Consider the following 23,648-nt stretch of genomic DNA (forward strand, 5'->3'; position numbering starts at 1 on the left):
CCAAAAGCAAGATGACAGTTATTATTATTAATTATAATTACCTACTCATTGAGACCTTACATGTGTCAGGCTCTATAATAAGCACTTTACACATATGATATCATTTACTTCTCACAGCAACCATGTAAGGAAAGTATTAGTTTATAGTTTCAAAGACTGAATCCTAAGCATCTCGAGTTTCAAGGCTTAAAGGAACTTGTCAAGATGACACAGAGAAAAGACGGCAGAGCTAGGATATGAATCTATACTTCATTCAAAAAAGCCTGACCTCTCAGTATTATGTTGTATTCTACGTATTTACTGGAGTTGTAAAAATATCTTTGCTCCCAAGTGCTCATCTTCTACAGTGAATAATAACAAGCAAATCAGTATATTTTGCTGTTAATTATCTTCAACCTTCCCTCTTAAACTACAAATTCCAATTGGACAAGGATTATGTTTAGTCTATTCACTATTATGCCTCCCCTACCTCCAGGGTCAATAAAAATGCATGTGGAATGAATATTTTCTACTTGTTCTTCATCAAGAACTCTTTGTACCTACAAGTTATCAAATCAGATTTTTATTTAAGAAATGAATTCTGTAACATAGACACAAAAAACTTTACACTTACCATTATTAGGTATAAGCTCCATATCCCAAGGACTCATCTTTTCTGTATCTCCATTGTCCCAGCTTAAAGAAAGGAAAACCTTTATATTAAAAAATCTAAACACCGCATTGCAATTTCAATAAAATCACACTGAAAAATAAAATAACTACTTCAGTGTTTAAAAGGAGTATCTTTAGCATTTTAACAGATGGGGAAAACATTCAAAGCAAGTCAGGCTGAACCAAAACACAATACTTCCTTACCAAACATTGTAACACTGGAACAAACTATCAGGGTACTCAGGCTGAAGTGGTTCCTGGCTCTCAATTGTTCCAAACCACCAGGCATCATCTATGACTGATCTGAAACGGTCACCTGGACAAGAATAAAAGCCATCTCATTACTCTTAAATGAAACGCTGCTGCTGCTCTTCTTTCCCAAAGTATCCCTTTAAGATACTAAGAAGTCTGTATTATTATTAAAAGATCTATGAAAAATGACCTATACACTCCAAAATAAATTAGTAAATAAATAAAATCAGCAATACTGAGAAGAAAAGCACACCTGAAGTGTGACTTATCACTTTTCAGACCATTTTTTACCTTTTACTATGGGGTAAGGAGAAATTCACTCTTATTTTAAACAGTTTTACCAATCTACCACTTTACACTCACTTTTCCCTCCTACAGAAAGAAAAAACAAAACCTTTGTAAAACAGACAGCACTCTTTATAACCTTTTCTTAGCCAACTGCATTCCACTACTGTCATATTACTGAAAACTGCTTTCCTCAAAGACCCTAATAAGCTATCTCCCTCACCTTTCCTCTATGTCATATGAAAACTGTTAACTACTCCCTGCCTTTTTGCTACGCTTTCCCCTTTCTTAGCTCTCATAGTACTTAAGTGATTTTTCTCCTGGTAAGTCTGAAAGATTTGAGTTAAAATAACTTATCCATGTCACTTTAAACAAATTAATCTTATCTGAATCAGTTTCATTTTCAAACCCATTAAAAAAAGTGTTTATATCTACTTTTTTTTTTTTTACCAAAAAGGATTTAACAAGGTACAAAGACATGTAGTTGTCCTTCAGTATCTGTGGCGGACTGACTGGCAGCAGGACACTTCAGATACCAAAATCTGTGGATACTCAATTTCCATATATAAAATCATGTGTATGTGCATATAACCTATGTATATCTTCCCACATACTTTAAATCATCTCTAGATTATTTATAATAGTTAATACAATGTAAGTGCTATCAAAATAGCTGTAAATACTATGTAAATAGTTGGCCAGCATAAGGCAAATTCAAATTCCCTTTTTGGAACCTTCTGGAATTTTTTTTCTCCACAATATTTTTGCTACAAGGTTGGCTGAATCTGTGGCTATGGAGGGCCAACTGTAGAGCATAAAACACTTTGAAAAAAATAAATTTAATGACAAAAAAGGAAAGTTGGAACTAGGCTAAGTTAATAGAACACAACTGCATGTTGCTGAGTTGTATGTGTGTATATATACATTCTGGGTGAGCATGCACTGGGATCAAATTTAGGTTCAAATTCAAGCATTCAAACACCAAGTATTAACAGGGAAACATGAGCTATTACTAGAGAGTCTCTAATTGCTCCTGAGATGCATATTAGTGACGCTATACTTAGTGAGAAGATACTACAAATTTAAGAAACAGCATTACTGACATCACCAACACCTAAAAGTAAACATATGCGATTTCTTATGATCCTATTTAGACTGATGACATTATGCTAAAGAGGAAGAACTGGATAACATGTGCCTAACCACAATGAATGATACTGTAGGATAATGGCAATAAAATTAGGCAAGGAATGGAGTCTACCAGAGTAGGCCTTAAGTGTATCTGAGGACTGACCGAAGTAATTATTACTGATGTAATTTTAAATGGCAGTTGGTAAAAACGTCTTCAGAAATAGAAGATTAACTAGCACCAACTTTAGAAGAAACATTAACAGTAACCCATACATTTAAAATTGTAAGTTCCAAATGAGAACATTCTGATGTACATCCATTTGAAATCTCTCTTCAATATGGCCAATGTTTGCCACTCTCTCCTTACTTATGTTGTCAGTACATTTCTGGAATATTCCTGGATTCTAACTGGTAATATTTGTTCTGCTGACTCATTGGCAAATGCATGTCCTTAAAAATCAGAGATGAGAAGGCTTCCCTGGTGGATCAGTGGTAAAGAATCCGCCTGCCATTGCAGGAAACGGGGGTTCGATTCCTAATCCGGGAAGATCCCATATGGCGCAAAGCAGCTAAGCCCGCCTGAACGCCACAGCTGCCGAGCATGTGCTCCAGAGCCCGGGAGCTGCAACTACTGAGCCCACAGGACGCAGAGCTTGTGCTCGGAAATGAGAGAAGCCACTGCAATGAGAAGCCTGGGTATCGCAACTAGACAGTAAGCCCACTCTCCACAACTAGAGAAAAGCCCATGCAGCAACGAAGATGCACTATAGCCAAAAATAAATAAAATTTTAAAAAGAGATGAAATTAATCTTATCAACACATGTAAATAATTTTAAAAATCACATGTACCAAAGGCTTATATCCAAAACCAAGAACTTTTAACTCTTTCTTCTTGAATTTACCTACAGTTTTCTAAATGAGCATACAGCTATTTCTTTACTTATCAAGTTCAGACATTAAGTATTGGCCTCTCTAAATATAACTGTATATAAAGGGTATGTGCATTTTGTTTAATCCATTTTTAGTTCTCCTCTGTCATGACTATACTGTATAAATATTGTTCACTAATGAGTCAAATAGCACACAATTCCTTTCTTGCAAAAATCTGTATAATCACTTCATTTTCTCTGAATTTTATGAATACATTTACCCACATTCTCTAACAGCTCAAACTATATAAAACACTCTTCAATAGATAATTTCCCACAATAATGACAATAAAGTCAAAGTCAAACATGTTAGACAATTTATTGGTTTTACTTTTTCTCCTAAAGATTTCACTCTAAGAGGACAGTGTCTTCTGGACTGTTTTACAGACTTGCCAGACAGATTGTATTCTGAGACTTCTGACTGTTATTTGGGAATTTCTTTTTTTTTTTTTTTTTTTACAGCATTAAATGACATTTATTGTTCCATAAATCTTGAGACTCAAAAAGGAATGCTAAATAGACAAGCAAAACTCTAAAACAATGGAGAGAGCTCACTTCTTTCCCAAGTGATTGGTACAGAAAACATGTGGTCGTAGCGAAAGCAAAGGGGAAATGACAGAAGGAAAGCTCTCCAGCTTGGGGTCTATACAAGTAAGGGATATTTATTTTCAGGCCAAAGATGGAGTATTTAAAGACAGTACTTTCTTAAAAATATCAAATAACCCCCTTTATGAATAAAACAAAATACAAAGCTTTTACCCACTGGAGTAGTTTTGTCTTTTGGGAAAGATTTCAAACTCAAGCATCAAATAAAACATTCAAAACCAAGACACTGGGTAAATAGAGATGGTATAATTAAAATGCAATCGAAGTGGTTTGTTTTTTTAATTGTGTCTAGTACACCACAGGCCTCAAATGCTTGCTGATGAATTTTGGGAAGGCTTTGGGTGAAGGGAAAAGAGAGATAGTAGAAAAAATAGCAAAAAACAGTGATTCCCTTTGAAAAGTATACTGGCCGACAAGCATTTGGTTTTGTGAAAGAGGCACTCTTTTTATTTGGGAATTTCTTTTGGCACTTTTCTGTCCTCAATTTCCTGTCTCTTACCGAGATTCCTAGTCTTTATTATTTCCTTATGTGATAGAAAAACCGAACATGGCAATGGCCTAGTTCAAAATTGGGAAAGGAGTAGGTCAAGGCTATATATTGTCACCCTGCTTATTTAACTTATAAGCAGAGTACATCATGTGAAATGCCAGGCTAGATGAAGCACAAGCTGTAATCAAGACTGCCGGCAGAAACATCAATAACCTCAGATACGCGGATGACACCACTCTTATGACAGAAAGCAAAGAGGAACTAAAGAGCCTCTTGATGAAGGTGAAAAAGCTGGCTTAAAACTCAACATTCAAAAACTAAGATCATGTCAACAGGTCCTATCACTTCGTGGCAAAGAGATGGGGAAACAATGAGAGACTTTATTTTCTTGGGCTCCAAACAAAATCTCTGCGGATGGTGACTGCGGCCATGAAATTAAAAAGATGCCTGCTCCTTGGAAGAAAAGCTATGACAAACCTAGATAGTATATTAAAAAGCAGAGACATTACTTCACCAACAAAAGTTCGACTAGCCAAAGACATGGTTCTTCAAGTAGTCATGTATGGATGTCAGAGTTGGACCATAAAGAAGGCTGAGTGCCAAAAAATTTATGCTTTTGAACTGTGATGTTGGAGAAGACTCTGAAGAGTCCCTTGGACTACAAGGAGATCAAACCAGTCAATTCTAAAGGAAATAAACACTGAATATTCATTGGAAGGACTGGTACTGAGGCTGAGGCTCCAGTATCTTGGCCACCTGATGCAAAGAGCTGACTCACTGGAAAAGACCCTGATGGCGGGGAAAGATTGAATTCAGGAGAAAGGGGACAACAAAGATGAGATGGTTGGATGGCATCACCGATTCAATGGACATGAGTTTAAGCAAGCTCCAAGGAAGTAGTGAAGGACAGGGAATCCTGGCATGCTGCAGTCCATGGGGTCGCAAAGAGTAAGACACAACTGAGCGACTGAATAATAAAATTTGATGGAACACATCTTTCAAAGCTTTCAGAGAAATGGTACATGGGATGTAAATTTTTCCTGCAGCTTCCATGTCCTTGTTTTTAATGACTGCATCTCCGTAATCTTTCTTTTTGTGCACACATGTACACCCAACTCCAGTGCTCTTGGGCTTTCCCTGTGGCTCAGCTGCTGAGGAATCCGCCTGCAGTGCAGGAGACCTGGGCCGATCCCTGGGTTGGGAAGATCCCCTGGAGAAGGGAAAGGCTACCCACTCCAGTATTCTGGCCTGGAGAATTCCAAGGACTGTACAGTCCATGGGGTTGCAAAGAGTCAGACACAACTGAATGACTTTCACTATAGCACACATGTAAATTGCTGTATTTACCAAGACCAAACAATAAACAAGTCACCACACTAATGCCTTCCAATGGTACTGGAGGAGGAATGAAATGCTGTATCAACTGAGGTGCTTTCTCAAAGCAAAATATAGCATAAAGGCACCATACACTACTCCAGAGTGGTCCTTTTAGAAATGCTTAAATACTCTAGTAAATAGCATAACCATCTGTACATAAATTAAAGTACCTTAAATGCCTGGAGACCTTTAAGGTTTTTTAAAGTTTTTTTGAGTCTTGGTTACAATATTAGTTTTAACAGAGGTAACCAATAAAAGAAAAACGTCAGTTTAGTTTTAGTCCCAGTCCAATTAAACATTTTCAACGGAAGACTTCTTCTGTTTCAAGTTCAAATTCTGTCATTAATTCTTTTGGATAAAAATTTATTTCAGTACAGGTACTAACAAAAGGAATAGCTATAAACAATCTTATACATAGTTACAAAATATGAGAAAAAATGTTCAAATTTCAGCATCACCTAGTTTAAAAGTATTAACATTCTTTAAAACAGACAAGCAAACAAAAAAATACCCCAAATTCCTGATACAATATCTTACTTTCCTATGACACTGCCACAAATGGCAATATTTATCTGATTATCTAAATTATGAAAAATATAAGTCACTTATTAGATAAAACAAGAATTGCAACTTCTAAATAAATAACACACCTATATTCCACCGCCTATATTTTGCATCATCAAATTGTTGTCTCAGGACCAGGAAATCTATAACATCAGGCATATCATGGTACCTATTAAAACAGAAACGAATTGATCAGGTCACATAGCTACAGATATCCAAAATACATTCAAATGTACCCAAATCTTGAAAAACAATCTACAATACTAAGAAACCACTGCCTCTTTCAACAGTCCTTACTTCATTGTAAATGATCCACCGGTCAGTTTACCAGTATCAGGATCTAGAAAAGCAAGTTTAAGGCAGCAAAGTGTAGGCAATCCCACTTCATACTTTATGCCAACTATTTTCATCAGTTCTTGTTCCTGAAGAAGATATAGAAAATAAGAAATCATATTCACAAAATAAACTGTTAAACACTAGGTGACTATTCTGTATGTATAAAAACCCACTGAGCTATGTAATTAAGATTGGTGCACTCTGATAGTATGCAAGCTATATATCAATTTAAAAAAAAGAAAGAAAACCTTATTGAAGTAAGAATTTTCTAATACAGTTCCAAAGACTGAGAAATAATTTTAAACTATTGCTGATAAATCTAGAAATACTTTCAAATTTACAAAGATGAAGTTTGCCTTAATATGTTAATGTTGTCCAATTCTCACCATAATTACATTTTACTCCCAACTTATAAATTATTAGAATATATATAATTCAATCTTAAGTTTCTTTAAAAATCTATGCCTATGAATTGTTTCCATTAAAAGAAAAAGGTATCTTCATGATACAGTTTCTTATAGTGACAAAAATAACATTCAATACAATTTTCTCTATAATCACATCTTTTGGCGCTTTAAATTATAAACACCATACCCGCAGTTCCATTTTATGCCATGGTTGTTTTTTGGGATTTATACTATAAATTTTATTTTTCCGGGCCATCTCAACATACGCTTCATGTCCTTGTCGGAAATAATAAACCTAAAAAGTAAATAAAGTCACAATTTTAAAACCTGAATGTTTCAACCCAAGATGCACAGTATCAGCTAAAACTGTAGAGAATTTAATGTCCTGTAAATGAAAAGAAATTCTAGTATTTTGATTTTATCGTTCCTCCTCTTCCTTGAGCTGTCCTACTTGATAATAACCAAAATGTTCTAAATAACATTAAAAGGTTAAGGATAAGCAGTTATTTTTTGGCTTTTTGGTCTCATCACTTTATTTTACATTGTAAAGTATGTTGTAACTTGGGGTCATGTTTAGTTTATTGTTTACCTACTTTTGTAGCAAGCAGTTTATACAAAGGCAGGGAACTTTAAAATGAAAAATATATTTTCAAATATATTTTCACATATATTTTATCCTTATGAAGACAGCAAGGCATGTATTTACTCTCATTTATGGAGGTCAAATACAAGTGACTCCTGACTACCACTAGAACTGGTATGTGAATATAGCACTCTGATACCAACTGTTCTTCCCGCAACTAAAACAGCTGGGCTTGTTAAAAAATGCTATCCAAGTTTATCCTAACTTTTTAACTGTGAACCTATTGAATACCAGATAATCCTGCCTCTTAACATTTATAGAAAAAACAAGGAGACGTACTCCTGAGTGGAAAAGTTTTATCTAGTAGCTTATATTTTCATTTCAAATTCACAAAAACATAGTCCAAAATGAAGACTAATCATATTTTCTTAAAAAATTAAATAATTGGAAGATAACATTTTTTAAAGATCTAAGAAACATATTATGAACATTATAGTTATTTAAACATTGATAAAATACTTCTATGAAATAAAAATAAAACACAAAATTATCCTTCAATTAAAACTAAACAAATGCTGAATTTTGCTTTTCCTTTACCATATATTTTATTTTAGGAAAAAGAAAACTTGGCCACAACATCCTCTTATTAAAAAATACATACCAGTTTTTAAAATGCCAATAAACCTCTATTCTCTTACAATATTTAATTTGCTATTGCAATTTTTATAGTAGCCATGAAAACATTACCATTAAAGCTTTCCTCTTAATTTTCCTTTTTTCCATACAGAGTTACAAAAGGTAAACAGAGATACTTCATAAAACTGCTACAATTCTCTAGAAATCTGTTTCAAGAGCTATAAAAAGTATTTAAAGTTATTTGAATGAAACAAAGGATATTTTTTAGAAATTAAAAAATACCTCATCACCCATCTGTGGCACAAATGGACATCTTCGGGGAAGAGTGTCTGTAATCCATGTTGAAGGTAACCATTCTTCCAACGTCAACCCATTTTCCGTTAGTTCTCCCACAGCCAATCTCTAAAAGTGTAAAACAGTATCAAATAATGTTATCAGGAAAGCATTCATCTATCAGTCTGCCCAGGTAGTTAAAAACACAAAAGGGGGAAGGGATCTTTGTACCAAAATGTATGTTCTTTAACTATTAAAAAACCTTATTCTGGGAAGATGGCAGTAGTGGCAAAATAGTTACATTCAATCTCACCAACTCACTCCATAAAAAAGTACTACATCAACCAAAGCTCCTCAGACAATATTCAAAACAAAAATAGGTGATGAGATATTCCCATAAACAAAACAGAAGCTCTGTGTAGTTGCTTTTCCTCTAAACATTCTCTCAGTTTCATAAACATACCATGTAACAAATCAATACATATTCAAGGTTTTTCTTTAAAAAAAACCCTAGTCATAGCATGTTGCTAAGAAGTAAGAAAGATATTCTTATATGAGCTGAGCAGTGCCAGGATACAGAAGGCTAACTTTTATGGGCTGGACATTATACTTGCATATAGCCCAAGAATATTCCCTAGCCCTGTTAAAGTAGCCATTTCATACATATGCTTCTAAAAAACCTTTTTTTTCAAACAGAATGCTCTCAAGCCAGGTCTCTCACTTCTTAACTTTCTGAATAGGCCTTTAAGAAAAGTTTAAATTTTCTGGTCACCTACAAGTGGCCATGATAGGCTGGAAACTGTTACCTTAGACTTGGAAAAACAGGTTTTCTAAGAGCTGAAACCTAACATATGTAAGTAGAGAAACATCACGCAGCTGATTAAAAATGTTTTGGTTCAGTGTTTGTAAACTAAGACTTCCAAATTTTATTCTCTTGTTTGCTAAAGAAAAGGGAAGTTGTAAGGTAGTTATCACTGTGAGTTAATGAAAGTTCATAAAAAGAAACATGGTCACAATGGGATATCAGAGAGTACTACTTGCAGCATGTTCCTTTAGCTGTTACTCAGTATCCATTTTCCTACCAACTCTTCTTCCTATTAACCACCTTTGTGTTTCTCTGTTAACACATTAGGAGCAGTCTGTGGAGAAGAACAGAGGGATAAAGGACTCTGGCATTTACTATCCATGAGATGAATCCATCCCATGTACTGATATCCACAGATGTATCAGTCTTATATATAATGAGGTGTTCAGTTAAAGTATTTGAAAAAGGCTTCCTTTGACCTAGGTAAAATGAAAAAGGCAGGAAAAGGCTAAAAATTACTAACTCCAGCCTCAATATAAACTACTAGCTATACTACTCAAGTATTTCTTCCCAGAGTGGGACAGCTAACAGCTCTTACCTGAAGCCAGGTAAATTGGATATTAAATAGATGTAACCATATTTATAACTGTAGGACTATGGCATAGCCAAGAATCATTATGATAACAAATCTTACTCAATTCTTGGGGATTCCTGAAGTTTTGGTTAGATTTCTGTCAGTACTGATAGTCATTTATGGGATAAAACACATCGATAGTTCTCTAAATTTCCAGCCTCATAAACTGAGATTTAATTTTGGAGATAAAGGTAATTAATCTATTTTCTTTCTATCCATGGCAACTCTTCTAGGCCGACCTAAAATCTGATTTCTTCTGGAAGGCTTATCTGAAACTCTAAGATGTCTCCCTTTGGTTTCTGAGTTATTATCTATAAAATTACTTTGCTAATTAAATGCATTATATCATGTGATATTTCTCCTATTTTGGGGGGAGGGGATTCAAAAAACAGTGGTCACACATTGTTTTTGGAGTAAGTACTATGTCTCACACTTCTTTTTATTGACTGTACTGCAGGCACTAGATGAAAACCCATTGCTCTGATTTCCAGAGCTCCCCAACAACATAGGGATATATGTCAGATACTATCTGGGATAACTGTACTGTATCTCAGGAGAATTCTATTTTAATAAGCATGTGCCTAACAAGGTTTTTTTTTTTTTGATTCAAACAATTAACCATATGGAAGATATTTTACTTTTTCATAGATGCAATAAACATCAACTAATGATGTCTCAGTTATTTTTCAGCTTTACAACTCTATGCAGAAGAAAGGAAATGTTACTGTGTTTACCTGAGGTAAGATGACTAAAGAATAAGAGCAATTCTGTCTGTTGTCAGATTCAGTGATAGGCTGAAAACAAGCCATGTAAACAAAAGCCAAATTACAGGCAGTGACCTGTAATACCCTAACCTTAAACTATTTAAAACAGGTACCAAACAAATTAGTGGCAAACAGACCCTGGGGTAATACTTTAAGCAAAAGAGTGAAATTAAAATATGCCAAATAGTAACAATGGGTCCAAATGTGGCATGTAAGAAGCAGCCTGAGGTATTAGTTTATGGATAATTATCAAATAAAAGGGGAGCAGGTGAAGTAAACTGCATTCTTACGACAAAAGAATTATGGGACGTAACACTGCAAACCTCCCAAAGTTTCCAAAACTATCTTGAGATGGAAAAAAAAATCTTTACTTCATTTGCCAGATACATGGCTAAATCAGCTTTTCTGTCTATCATGTAAAATAATGGGTCAGCCAACATTTACCATCACAGACAAAGAAGAGGAGGAATACTGTGGTAAAGTGTGGCATTCTCGCTGGTAAATAGTCCCTAGACAAAGGCAGAGTAATCCATAATCCATAATTACATAACCGAAACAAACAAAGCTCAACTGATGCAGATAAAATAAACATTTAAGACAGATGTAGTCTTGAAATTTTTCAAAGCTCTCTAAAGATAAACATCCTATAGTCTCCCTAGTATTTAATTCTACAGATAACATCTTCCATTTAACTCTAAAAATGGCAGTGGTTTTTAAAAAAACTTTCCGTTTGTTTCACCAAATGTGCTTCCAACTTACAGTCTTTTGGGCAATAGACAATATGTCCTTGTATTTCACTTCCTTTAGAGCAAAAGTTAAAACAGTTCTTGTTTTTAAAATATTCCGACCCCATAAGAACTAACATCTTATTCCCATAACATTTATCCCTTTTCTTTGATCTGTCTCAAATTATCCACAGACTAAAGATATACTTATCAAACCAATACTACTGCCCTAAGGACTAGTGATGGCTCACAGGCTCTGCAAATTAATGAAGGCTTGTTACCACAGTAGTATTTTCAGCAGTGATAGTTTGTAAGGATGGTTCAAAGACAAAGGCAATTAAAGGCTAATAAAATATGCTTTGTAGCATTATTTATTTTACATAAATAAACAAATTTTCCTGGAGTCTCAAGAAAATTCTGCTCATCAGATTAAATGCTCAATATTATAACAATATGCTAATTCTACAAGTAAATACTCTCACACTTTAAACATTTTAAAAATTGAGGAAAACTAAACAGATCTCTATATGCTTTATTTCACTACTGTGTAACTCCATGTTTTTTCTATTACTATTTAACTGGTATACCTGAACAATCTTTATGTTTATCCACTGCACTTTTAAAATGTATAGTTTGTTTTCACAGAAAAGATATATATATAAAATATGTATATCATTTATATATATGATTATATATATAAGAACATGTATATATAATACATATTTAAGTATATAACTCAACCTTTTGTTTTCTTTCTTTGGGCTTCTTTTTCTTTGGTGATACTGGTCCATCCTTTTCTTCATTTACTTTTTTCCTTTCCTTTTTAATCTGTTTTTGCTTCTGTTTCTCAGATTCTTCTTCTTCATCTGAACTGCTTTCTGCTTTCTTGGTTTTATGCTTAGGAATTTTCTTTGGTGGTTGCAGATTAATTCCGGCATCCGCTGTCCAGTCAGAATAATCACTGGAGTAGTCACTAAAAGGAAAGAGGGATTTAAAAAATATACAGAACAAGACATACGTTAAGACTTTGCTGTATGCACATGTAAGGAACGATCATAATAAAAAGTAATGGGCTTCCCTGGTGGCTCAGATGGTAAAGAATCTGCCTGCAATGCAGGAGACCCAGGTTCGATCCCTGGGTTGGGAAGATCCCCTAGAGGAGGAAATGACAACCCACTCCAGTATTCTTGCCTGGAGAATTCCTGGACAGAGGAGCCTGGTGAACTACTGTCCAGGGGGTCGCAAAGAGTCAGACACGACTGAATGACTAACAGACAATGACAGAATAGTACACACTAAATTATATAAAAATACTTCCTAGCTTTAAACTCATCTTCTAAATAGCTTCTTAGAAGTCTGCAGGGTTAACTTACTTAAATATCTCCAAAACTTTTTAGGATAAATGAGGCCTAATTAAAGTAGTTCTGATTAAACAACAAATTTAAATACCATTTATAATTTTAACAAAAATATAGATTTGAGTGCTACCTGTGTTCAAAATATTGTGGGGTCACAAAGGTAAGGAGAGATGGTCAATTTCCTCAATTCTAGTACCAACAGAGAGCTCTAGATAGTATAGGAGGCATCAACGTTGAGAAGAAGCTTAAGGATTCCCTTGTTGAGGGCAGGTGGGCACTCCTGACATGCGAACTCCCATGGTAGAGCACCAGTGGCGTCTTAGTAGCTAGATATCGACCTGGCAGGGTCAGAAGTATTCTATCCAGTGGGAAGATCGTGCCTGCAAACTTTACTAAGCATCTACATACACTCGAGGTGTATATTATGCTTCAAAGCATAGTAAGATTCAGAAAAATGTAGGCCTTAGTATCTTATGTATCACTATCAATCATGTGTGCCATTGGTTGTATCTCACTGGAAACTAACAGATCTAAGCTTTACTAAACTGACGCTGCAAAATAAAGAATCCAACTAAGTTGTCTTCTGCTTTAGTTTTAGAACACGAGAATATTTAATTACTTGACTTTTTAGTTTTATAAATATAATTGCCTTAATGGAATCTAAATTGTACTATGTTAAAATCAATTATCAGGTTGCCTAGACTTACTGATGTATATTCTCACTTCTCTAAAAATATCACTGACAAGAATGAAGTCATATTTTTCTGGAGTTTTATTCTACTACCTCGTCCCTCTGGCTCAAGTGTCTTTTTTTATGGGCAATTTATCTGTTATCGCCCTAAGAATAATCATTGCAGATAAAAGTCAAGTAATTAAGGTGTTTTCTAGTATGATTTTCATGACTTCATCTTAAAAGTTAAAATTTTAAACTTACATAAAAAACATTTTCAGAAACTCTTCTGGATATTTGGGAATATATCTGCAGGGCAAACAGCTATCCAACCGGCCATACGGAACTCAGGAGCGTTTATTTACACGGACCTCAGCCGTGGCCACTGTAAATGGCATTTGCCAAACTGCTCACTGTTGCTATTCCATGGGACACTCAGCTCTTACAGAAAATCTGCTGCTGCCAGCACAGAACGACAAATCCCAGAGGCCCATGTTCCTTACAATAGTTTCTCCAACAGCTGAAGTGAACACTGTTTTTTCAAAACAAGAACCTCTATGCTGTTGCATGGTATGAGATACAAACATAACTTATTTTATTGTGCTTAGCAGATACTGTGGTTTTTCTTCTTTACAAATTCAAGGTTTGTGGCAACCTGGCATCAAGCAAGTCTATTGGTGCCACTTTCCCAATAGCATTTTTTTAAATGTTGAACTTTTTTTCAGAGATAATGCTACTGCACACCTCACTGTACAGTGAAAATGTAATTTTTACACGCACTAGGAAAACAAAAATTCATGTGACTTGCTTTACTGCAATATACATTGTGGTGATCTGGAGTAAAACCTGAGGTATTCCAAGGTGTAACTATACTCTATTTCCACTGCTAAACCAAGAGAAAGTGGCTTTTTCTTCTGCTGTCTTATTTTAAAAATAGGAAACTACCAGACATAATGATGAACACTTGCATATCATTACTGGGAGCAACTACTGTGGAAACAGGAATGTCTGTGGTAATAAGAGGTGAAGAATTTTTATACATAGCTTCCTGGTTTCTTTGGAATTTTAAGAACTAACGCTGTCAAGGAATAAGTATCAAGGGCTAAACATAATTACCATTCCCAAAGGCTCTATTCCTCCTTGCTACTAAGACCTCACAATGTCAGACAAGGCCATTAAGCTCTGTAACAATATGAATCACCAGTTAATGAGGCTGAAGGAATCCTTGCTTACATGATCAAATGGGATGGGAAAAACAGGAAAAAGGGAAAGCTTATTCTCACTGCCAGAAGAAAATACTACTAGCATTTAACAAATTCCACTATAAAAGATAGTTAATTCTACAAAATCTCATTACTTTCATAATTTAATGCTTAAGTATTTCTCAAAACCAGTAAAGAAACTAGTTTGTGGTTCAGAATTACAAATAGTAACAGCATTCAGAAGATAAAATATCAACTGAGGAAAAAAGTTAAAAGCATCATTTTGTAGACCTAGCTACAATTTTAAACCCAAAGGGACTCTGAACTATGTTTCTGGTAGAAAAGAATCTTTACCTTTCTAAAGAATTTATATTACTTGTGGGGAAAAAACAATCCACTAAATTACCTAGAACTGCCATCACTGTGCCAAGCTCTCTCTTCTTCTTCAGATGTTCCACCACTGACAGCAACAACTTCACCTTCCTAAGAGATAGTGAATACATATTTCATTGTGTAGCTTTACAGAATAACATCCTATATGATTATATTAATAGAAAATATCAGTGATATCTAGTAGTATGAATCATATTAGGATATCTTATTAAAATCTGATTTAAATTAGTTGTAAAATACAAGTCTCCTGTTTTTATACAAAAGTATACACAGATAAATACTTATTAATAATGTTTCAGGGCAATCTCTTGGATGGATTAACTTTTTAAAGCCTCAAACATAACTTCTAGATTGTAAACTTAAATTTACAAACTTTTAGGTTTTATTTATTACAATTATTATTAAAATAGCTTTATCATATAAAAAAGCATATTCCAATTCAAGTATTATTTTATACACATAAGGAAGATTAAAAACTACCCGAACACTGTTTCTCCTTAGCAAATATTCACTGGTCAACACAGGCTACCTGTGAAGCCATTTTCTTTATAAAAATTGTTTTGTGGTCACAAAATCTTGCTTCAATAAAAATAGCAATTTATATTAATTAAGATTTTACTATAGGTCAGAAACTGTTCTAAGCACTCTATATATCATCCCATTTAATCTAGACAAAACAATGACTGGTGAGAGGAAACAGATTTTTTCCCCCAGTTATAAGTGATTTCTGAAATATATTTCATTATTTTATTCTATTTACACTATCCTACCATTTAAAAAAATTATCTCATTATTTTAACATATTGAAATCTGTGGTTCTCTATTAACCAGCAAGTATAATACTGATTCCAGGGAAATAGATTTTTAAAGAAAAGAAACCAAAACTTCAACAGGCTAAGAAATTTATCCAAGGCAGCACAATTAATAAGCAACAAAGCCTATTTTGCACTCAGGTCATTTTACTTCAAAGCTTAAGCCCACTCTAACAAGAACGGTTCAGTGTTATTAATTGCTGGACGTATTCAGATAATTTTTCATGAGGATAATGAAACATATTCTTTTACTAATCAAATATTACATTTTGGGGAGAAAAAATTTCCCATTATCATGTCTTAAAAATGAAGAATGTAATTGCATAACTTCCACAGAGCTTTGAAAATCAAGCAAATATGTAAAGATCAAAATCTAATAGCAAATTTTATTCAGCAAACAATCTCTGCTCACTAACTGAAAAGAAACTAGACAAATTATCTGATTATTCCCACCTTTAGTATATTACTTCTTTAAAGAGGGAGGACAGAAACATATTTCTATATTCTAAATACAAAAAAGTACTATACGTAATTACAAAATATTTGAATCAAAAAACCCAAAATTGTTTCATTTTTAAATGATATATTGTGCCAGAGGTGATATTCTGTTCTCACTATTCTCCTCTACAAACTTAAGGTATAAACAAATTAATTTTGAAGACAAATAAAGAATTTGTAATTTTCTTATGCAACAGTTGTACCTGGAAATACAGTTTTAGTTGATTCGTATTTTAAAAATTTTATAGAAACTTTTATTTAAGAGAATACTATTAATCTTTCAAAAATAAAGAAATACTTTATAATGCAAACAACTAGCACACACAGATTTTATGTTTTGTGGTATATCTAAGTTGCTGAATGTCAAGTTTATATAAAGAGCGTGTTTTCTCTTTTTGCCAGATTAAACATATCATTTTGTTCTGGCTATGGACATGAGTTTGAGTAGACTCTGGGAGTTGGTAATGGACAGGGAGGCCTGGCGTGCTCCAATTCATGGGGTCGCAAAGAGTCGGACTCGACTGAGTGACTGAACTGAACTGAACTGAAACTAGGACCTAAAGCCAGCAGAGACTTTTAAATTATGGTTAGAATACTCTCAGTTTGAGCTAATATAACCCTGTCCATAGACAATATATGTGGAGAATCCCCATGCATGCCTGCCACTGCAAAACATAAGATGACTTCAAAAATGTATAGCTGTCAACATTTCAGATCAGTCGCTGACTTAACTGTGAGTGAAGGGTAATAAGCAGAGTGGGGCAGGAGAAGAAAGACAGTTGTACGTCTAAGCAAGCTTGATTTGTAAAGGCAAATGGACTGCCTTTGCTGAAAGAATATATAGTTTTGTGGGAACAATGATATTTATGAAAATACATATACATAAGGAGTATTTTAAAATTTACATTGAGAAAGCTATAAATTGGTACAGAGATTATAAAGTAACCAAAACTGTTGACTGTCTATTCATCAGTTGTATTATACAGAGTAGAGCTTTATGGTATTAAAAAGCTTGGTTTTGGAGTAAAAGGAACCTGGTACTCTACCATTTAATAGTTAAGTAAATGTGTAATCTAAACATCTTGAACTTCAGAGTCCTCATAATGGATGCACTTGTTTTGTGGACCTGAGGTTTTGAACGCCATGCCTTGAACACACACTATGGTCTTCAGCTATCACTGTCATTTTAAGACCCAGACATATCATGTTTGAGCTACATCTACAAATGTATCAATGGATGCAAAGAATACAGGTTATATTTAAAAAAACAAGTCAAAATGAAAACAAATTTATGAATGTGCTGAGCTCTCACATCTGAAGAACTTGTGCCATTTTCTACTTCTTCTGAAGGTCTAGGAGTCTCCTCTAATGCAGATCTCGTGCGGTAATTATGTTGATTTGCCTGCTGCTTTTTGGATTCTCCAAGATCCAGGAAATGTTCATGAGCATGATTCTGGAAAAAAGTAAATTCAATTTATTTACAGTATGCTTAAAGAAAATGCTTTTTAAGAGTTACATTTTTTTTCTCATTCATGTTTAAGATTCTCACAGAAGTAGACTATAATACCAGCTCAAGTATTTTAACATTAAGCTAAAACACAGGTTAGTGATTGGTTGAAATTCACTTGCTGATTGATAGGTTATAAAAACCTTTTTTTGATTAAGGATTCATAAAAATAGACTAACTCTAATATTGAACTCTCTTGTATCCACATCAAAGCTATAAAATAGATAAAGCAAAGAGGACCTCAGACTGTGAGGCATAGGTGACAGGCAGAGGCAAACTAGGAAACAAAACAGTGATCACAAAGCTAACTGGTCACTACGAGGCTTGGATACCAAGGTAACTGGCTCGCTCTCTCCTGCTGCAGGCAAATGTGGGAAGCAAATGTGGGGAAAGTCTTCTGCAGCAGAGAAAACAACTAAGAATAATCAAAATAAATGAAAGTCCAACACAGTTATAGACATGAAAAAACTCAAGAATTTACACCTGAAAAAGAAACCCAATTAAAGAACATAAAAAATAAATGGAAAATACTAAAAATTACCTCCAAAAAGACTGACGTCAGACTTATATATACATCATGCAATATATCATACAATAAAAAAGGAACATTATCTTCAAAGTGCTAACAGAAAATAGTTTTGAAACTCTTATTTATATCCTCACTCCTTTGAACCTGTAATTATATTCTCACTTTTTTCCCCCTCGCTCTTCTCATTGTTTTATAAGGCTCTCAAAATTCTGTGACAGATTTCTAGTCAAGTTGTTTCCATTAAAAAGTACTGCTTTAAAAACTAGTAATTTAAAATTGCCACACAGTTGAAAAACAGATGGTCCACAAAACATTCTCCTTTCCTTCAAGGTTTTGTTATCATTGCTATCATTAATTGGTCTTTGCTAAATGACTGATCGAGACAAAACAGTCCTGAGACAGTTCTTCCACCACTGATGAAGACGGGGGTGCCAGGTATAGGCGATGACCTTCAGTTAGCCTTCTGAGCTTTCTGGGCACACACTGTGACCTTGCCAGCTCTAGCTGCCTTCTTGTCCACTGCTTTGATGACACCATAGTAAGTCTCTGTCTCATTCACAAATAGCAAAACAACCCAGAGGACACTCAGGGGAGTTTTTAACACACAGGTGGCTTGCCCGGAACCTTACCAAAAGTGGCAGGCAGCATCAACACCTTTCAAGAATTTGGGGCTATTTTTCAGAAGCTTCTTCCAAGAACAGTGACCATCATCATCTTCAAGTCAGCAATCCTCCAAGCTATGTTAGCTGTGGACAGTCCAGAACAGGTGCACAGCTGACTTGGCTTGGTTGGCTCAGGATAATCACTTCGGCTGCAAAGCCAGTTGCTTCCATCGATGGGTTATTTTTGCTCTCAGGAGCAACAACGCCATGGCAAGCATCTCTGACAGACACGTTCTTGACACTTATGTCTACACTGTCCTCAGAAAAGCTTCACTCAAGGCTTTAAGTGCACTTCAACAGACCTTTTTTTTCACTTGAGTTGTAATGACAACTGGAGCAAAGGTGACCACATGCCACATTTGAGAACCCCAGTCTGTGACTTGCCCACAGGGACAGGTCCAGTACTACCTGGAGGGGCAGGCACCAAGGGCTCGTCAGTCAGACAAGTTGGTGGTAGGATGCCATCAGAGCTTTCAGCTTCCTTGTTCCATTGCTATCACCATCATTACAGGTGACTTTCCAACCCCTGAACCAAGACATGTTATTAGCACTTGGCTCCAGCATGTTGTCTCCATTCCAATAAGAAACTGGCATAAACACTACTGTGTTGGGGTTGCAGACAATTTTCTTAATGTAAATCAATTCCTTAATATCTTCTTAACTCTTCTCGCCGTAGGGTGCTCAGTGGAACCCATTTTAACAGCAAACAAAAACTAACATTAGTTAAGTTCATGGTTATTTTAAGGTAATTCTCCTGTTCTCTCCAGAAATTTTCAGGATATTTCCTTTTAGATGTTTTCAAATCTCACTATAATGTGCTTAACCGAGGTTTTATATCTTTAGATTTTACATTATGTTTTCTTTATTTTAGTTGGCATACTATGCATTCGCTCAGAAATTAATTCTAGAAAATTTTGGTTCATTATTTTTTTCAACTCTTTGCTCCCTCTGTATGTCATTCTCTTCTTCGAAGACTCTTACTAAATAAAGCTTTTTTACTACGTACTTCTAGTGTGTATGTATGTGTGTATACACACACCATTTACAAAAAACATATATACATGGTTCTCACATTTCCCTCATTCTGTCCATTATTTTATCCCTTGTTGATACATTCTGGAAGAGTTCTTCATATTCCAGCTAACTCATTTTTCAGTGTTTTATACTCTTCTATTAAACTCATCCACTGAATTCTCCATTTCAAGGACAACAGGTTTCATCCTAATTTCTCCAACAGAACACTCCCCAAAACAGCTTGTTGCTATATCATGCTTCCAACATCCTCTCTTCTCACTCTCAGAATAATACGCTATTTTGAGTACCTGAATATGATTGACTTTGGTTTCACAAGTGTGTTGGGTGCCACTTTTGAAGGGAAGGAAAAAGAAAAAATAATATCCAAGTCTTGCTCTCTCTTCTAAGAAAGCGTCTGTAAATATGCATGAGGGATGGGTGTGTACCTCGGGACTTGTGATGCTGCAAACCCGAGTCCAAGCACCCCTGTCCTGCCACCCGCCCCCCTCTGCAGCTCCCCCCACAACCAGTCTCCTCACGTCTTTCCAGCACTGTAGCTCTACTCACGCTGGGGCTGTTACTTGTAAAAGCCAAGTGAAATTAAACACACCTTCTCATACTAGCATTCAAAATTTACTCCACGCAGATTCTCTCTAAAAGAATTACTGAAGGATCTGTAGTTCTGTGAAAATATGTAAAAGCTATAAAAAAAAAGGAAATGATGCTCAACTATATCTCATATGCTTTCAGTAACTTATGGTTAAAAATGTAACGGATCTTGCTTCTTTCATTTAACATAAATATTATTTACCTACTTAAAACTACTTCATTAAAAATGCTTTTTGTTTCATTTTGTAAAGTTTTAGCCACAATTCTTATTTCTTTAGGATAAATTCCAAGTCAAAGAACATTACTTATATCTAATGCAGAAGAAAAAGCCGGCTGTCAACCAACATCTGTTTCCTTCCTCTTGCACAGAAAATGAAATTTTCATTGTCAGATTTTCATGTGACTAAATTGTGGCCAATGGCTATCTGGTACAGTGCTGCAGAACAAGTTCCAAAAACCTTCATCAGGAGAGCACATGCACCTTCTGCACCTTCCTTAATGAAATCGCCTTCCCTCCTGAAGCCTTACATGAAAATGCTGCTATCTTGAGGCATGAGGTCAGAGGTCAAATTCACACACAAAGAAACATCAGAAAAATTTAAAGAGCTTCAGTGTCCAACACAGAGGACATCACATCAGACCTTGACCACCTACCAAGGCTTTTATATCAGAGAGAAATACATTTCCCTAAAGGGAAATAAGTATTTAAGAAAAATAAATTTAAGACATTCTCATTTGGGGACCAAACTTATTGTCAAAATCAACTTTCTAACTGTTTTCTAAACAGTTTTTCTGCATTAACTTGTACAACTCCCCTACACAGTCAGTACCCTCTATTATTAGAGGGAAGAAATTAATACAGCTCTGAGGTGTAAGGTAGCATCTCACAATTTGTACATCTGTGATTATCAATGTTATTAGTCTCATGGTAAGTGGTTTCAATCCTTTCTCCTTTCTCATAAAATTTGAAAAACAAAAATGAGGTCATGTTATAAATATTATTGTTACACTTGCTTTTTTTCACTAAACAAATACATCATGAGTATTTCTCCACAGCAATGGAGTGAACTCTAACTTCTTTAAAAAAAAAAACACCGTATAATATTCCATGTATATATGTCATGACATCCTACCTTTCTTCTACCAACAGACACTAAAATTATTTCAGTGTTTGCCACCAGAGACAATAAATATCTGCATGCACACAAACATACATACATTCACATCAATCCTTTCCTTTCTAAAAAAGTCTTTGAAGAACCACTATTAAAAGATAAGCACATCCTTTCAATTGTATAGATATTACCATATCCTTTCCATAAAAGTGGTAGCAATAGCTCACAATCATTATTCGAGTTCATGTCCACATCCTTGGAGTCAGAAGAAAGGAAACTAAAAATAGGTATGCTTTCCAGACACCATGAAAACCACCACCACCACAACCAACAAAAAAACTTAAAAAAGAAAAGAATATTTCAAAATTATACTAACAGAAATTGCAGCAGGGTGGGGTCCTACTGTTGCCAAAGTAGGATACCCTTACCTACAGGGAAACATAAAGTGGCAAAGGACTACTTGAGTTCTGTGAAGGGTTATAAAAGAGAAGAGAAAGTTATAATAAAGGAGACTACTTCAGAACATCTGAGGAGCTCAGATAAGAGGATGGAGTACAACGCTGGGTCAAGAGACCAGTCATCCTTTGACACTCCAGCAGTTAAGTCCATCTCTCTTCTCTCTCAGATTAGGGCATAACCAACTGAAATCCACTGGACTGAAAATTTTTTCCAGAGTAGGATGACAGAAAAATCAATAGGGCAAACTAGGAGGGACAATTTACCTCTCTTAATGGAGAAAATGAAAACTATTATTTATAGCAACATAGCTAACTTGATTATCTGCAATAACAAATTGGTGCAAAACAGTAAAAAAAAAAAGACAAAAATTTAAACCAAAACACTGTTTTAGAGCATGCCATCAAAAGCAAAACTAAACAAAGATTTTGCTTAGGGTTAAGGTATAAGGGTTTGATTTAATAGGTATATTACAATTGGAATTTGAGACAAATGTACACTAGAAAGTATGACATGTATGAAGATTCAAAGATAATCTAAAGATAACTGAGAATTAACTATGTTAACTTTATTTCATTAGTTAAATAGCCTGTCTATAATGTTCACAACTTTAATTACAAAACCGCCTTTAATGGTCATTACATTAATGAAGCAAATGCTAAACATCAAAGTGATCACTCTTTACCTTTGAGACAGCAGGCATTTTATTCTCTTTTGGAACTGCCAAGTGTTTTCTTTTCTCTTCTGACCTGTAAGTCTTTATTTCTTCTTCTCCCTTTGCAGTTCTCCATTCTTCTTGCCTACTGAAAGAGAATTCAAAACCACATATCCTAATCTATAATTTCTGTAATCGATTTCTCCCCAAAGGAAATGTCAGGCATCAATGTTTTCTTTTCAGATGAGGCATGTGATAAAGATTTATGAGCTTCAATTCAGAGGCTGTGAGTTCTAGACATTTAGTATTAAATGACTGGATGTCTTCTCAGTAGGAAACAAACACTGTCCACTTGAACTTGCTACTACCATTTCTGCTATGGTCTTTGGCAAATATAGTTTTAGCATCTAGGAACATTGTCAAACATTAAAAACAGAATTTAATTATAACAGTGTTGGGTTTATGCTGTGATCTTAGTGTGTCACAGAGATAGTTGGAATCTTCAAACAAACACAGGGAGATCTACTACTAACTCCCAACGCCCTGAAAGAACCGCATTCTCTCCAGTGAAAGCAAGGTCAGGCCTCAGTCACGGAGAAAACTTCAACTCTATCCAAGTGTCAAGCTGAATTTGAGGAACAGAAGTTTTGGGGAACATTAACTGTGAAGTTTAATTTCATAGAACCTGAACTCACAAGGACAAGAGAATTGTTTTAGAAT

At 34.9% G+C, this 23,648-nt stretch overlaps 1 protein-coding gene across 2 annotated transcripts in view; it reads right to left on the reverse strand.

The window, feature by feature from the left end:
* LOC122685184 (pleckstrin homology domain interacting protein) overlaps positions 1 to 23,648 on the reverse strand; it is a 120,820-nt gene that overhangs the window by 25,465 nt on the left and 71,707 nt on the right. For both annotated transcript variants that reach the window (XM_043889748.1, XM_043889747.1), the window contains exons 20-29: positions 22,959 to 23,076; positions 17,694 to 17,834; positions 15,085 to 15,161; positions 12,190 to 12,421; positions 8,530 to 8,649; positions 7,216 to 7,323; positions 6,583 to 6,707; positions 6,372 to 6,454; positions 856 to 967; positions 614 to 675 (exon numbers count right to left, since the gene is read on the reverse strand). In XM_043889748.1, the coding sequence (XP_043745683.1) occupies positions 614 to 675; positions 856 to 967; positions 6,372 to 6,454; positions 6,583 to 6,707; positions 7,216 to 7,323; positions 8,530 to 8,649; positions 12,190 to 12,421; positions 15,085 to 15,161; positions 17,694 to 17,834; positions 22,959 to 23,076 (1,178 nt within the window). The remainder of the gene's footprint in view (positions 1 to 613; positions 676 to 855; positions 968 to 6,371; positions 6,455 to 6,582; positions 6,708 to 7,215; positions 7,324 to 8,529; positions 8,650 to 12,189; positions 12,422 to 15,084; positions 15,162 to 17,693; positions 17,835 to 22,958; positions 23,077 to 23,648) is intronic.

Source organism: Cervus elaphus, chromosome 28, assembly GCF_910594005.1.
Source record: "Cervus elaphus chromosome 28, mCerEla1.1, whole genome shotgun sequence".
Taxonomy (NCBI): Eukaryota; Metazoa; Chordata; class Mammalia; order Artiodactyla; family Cervidae; genus Cervus; species Cervus elaphus.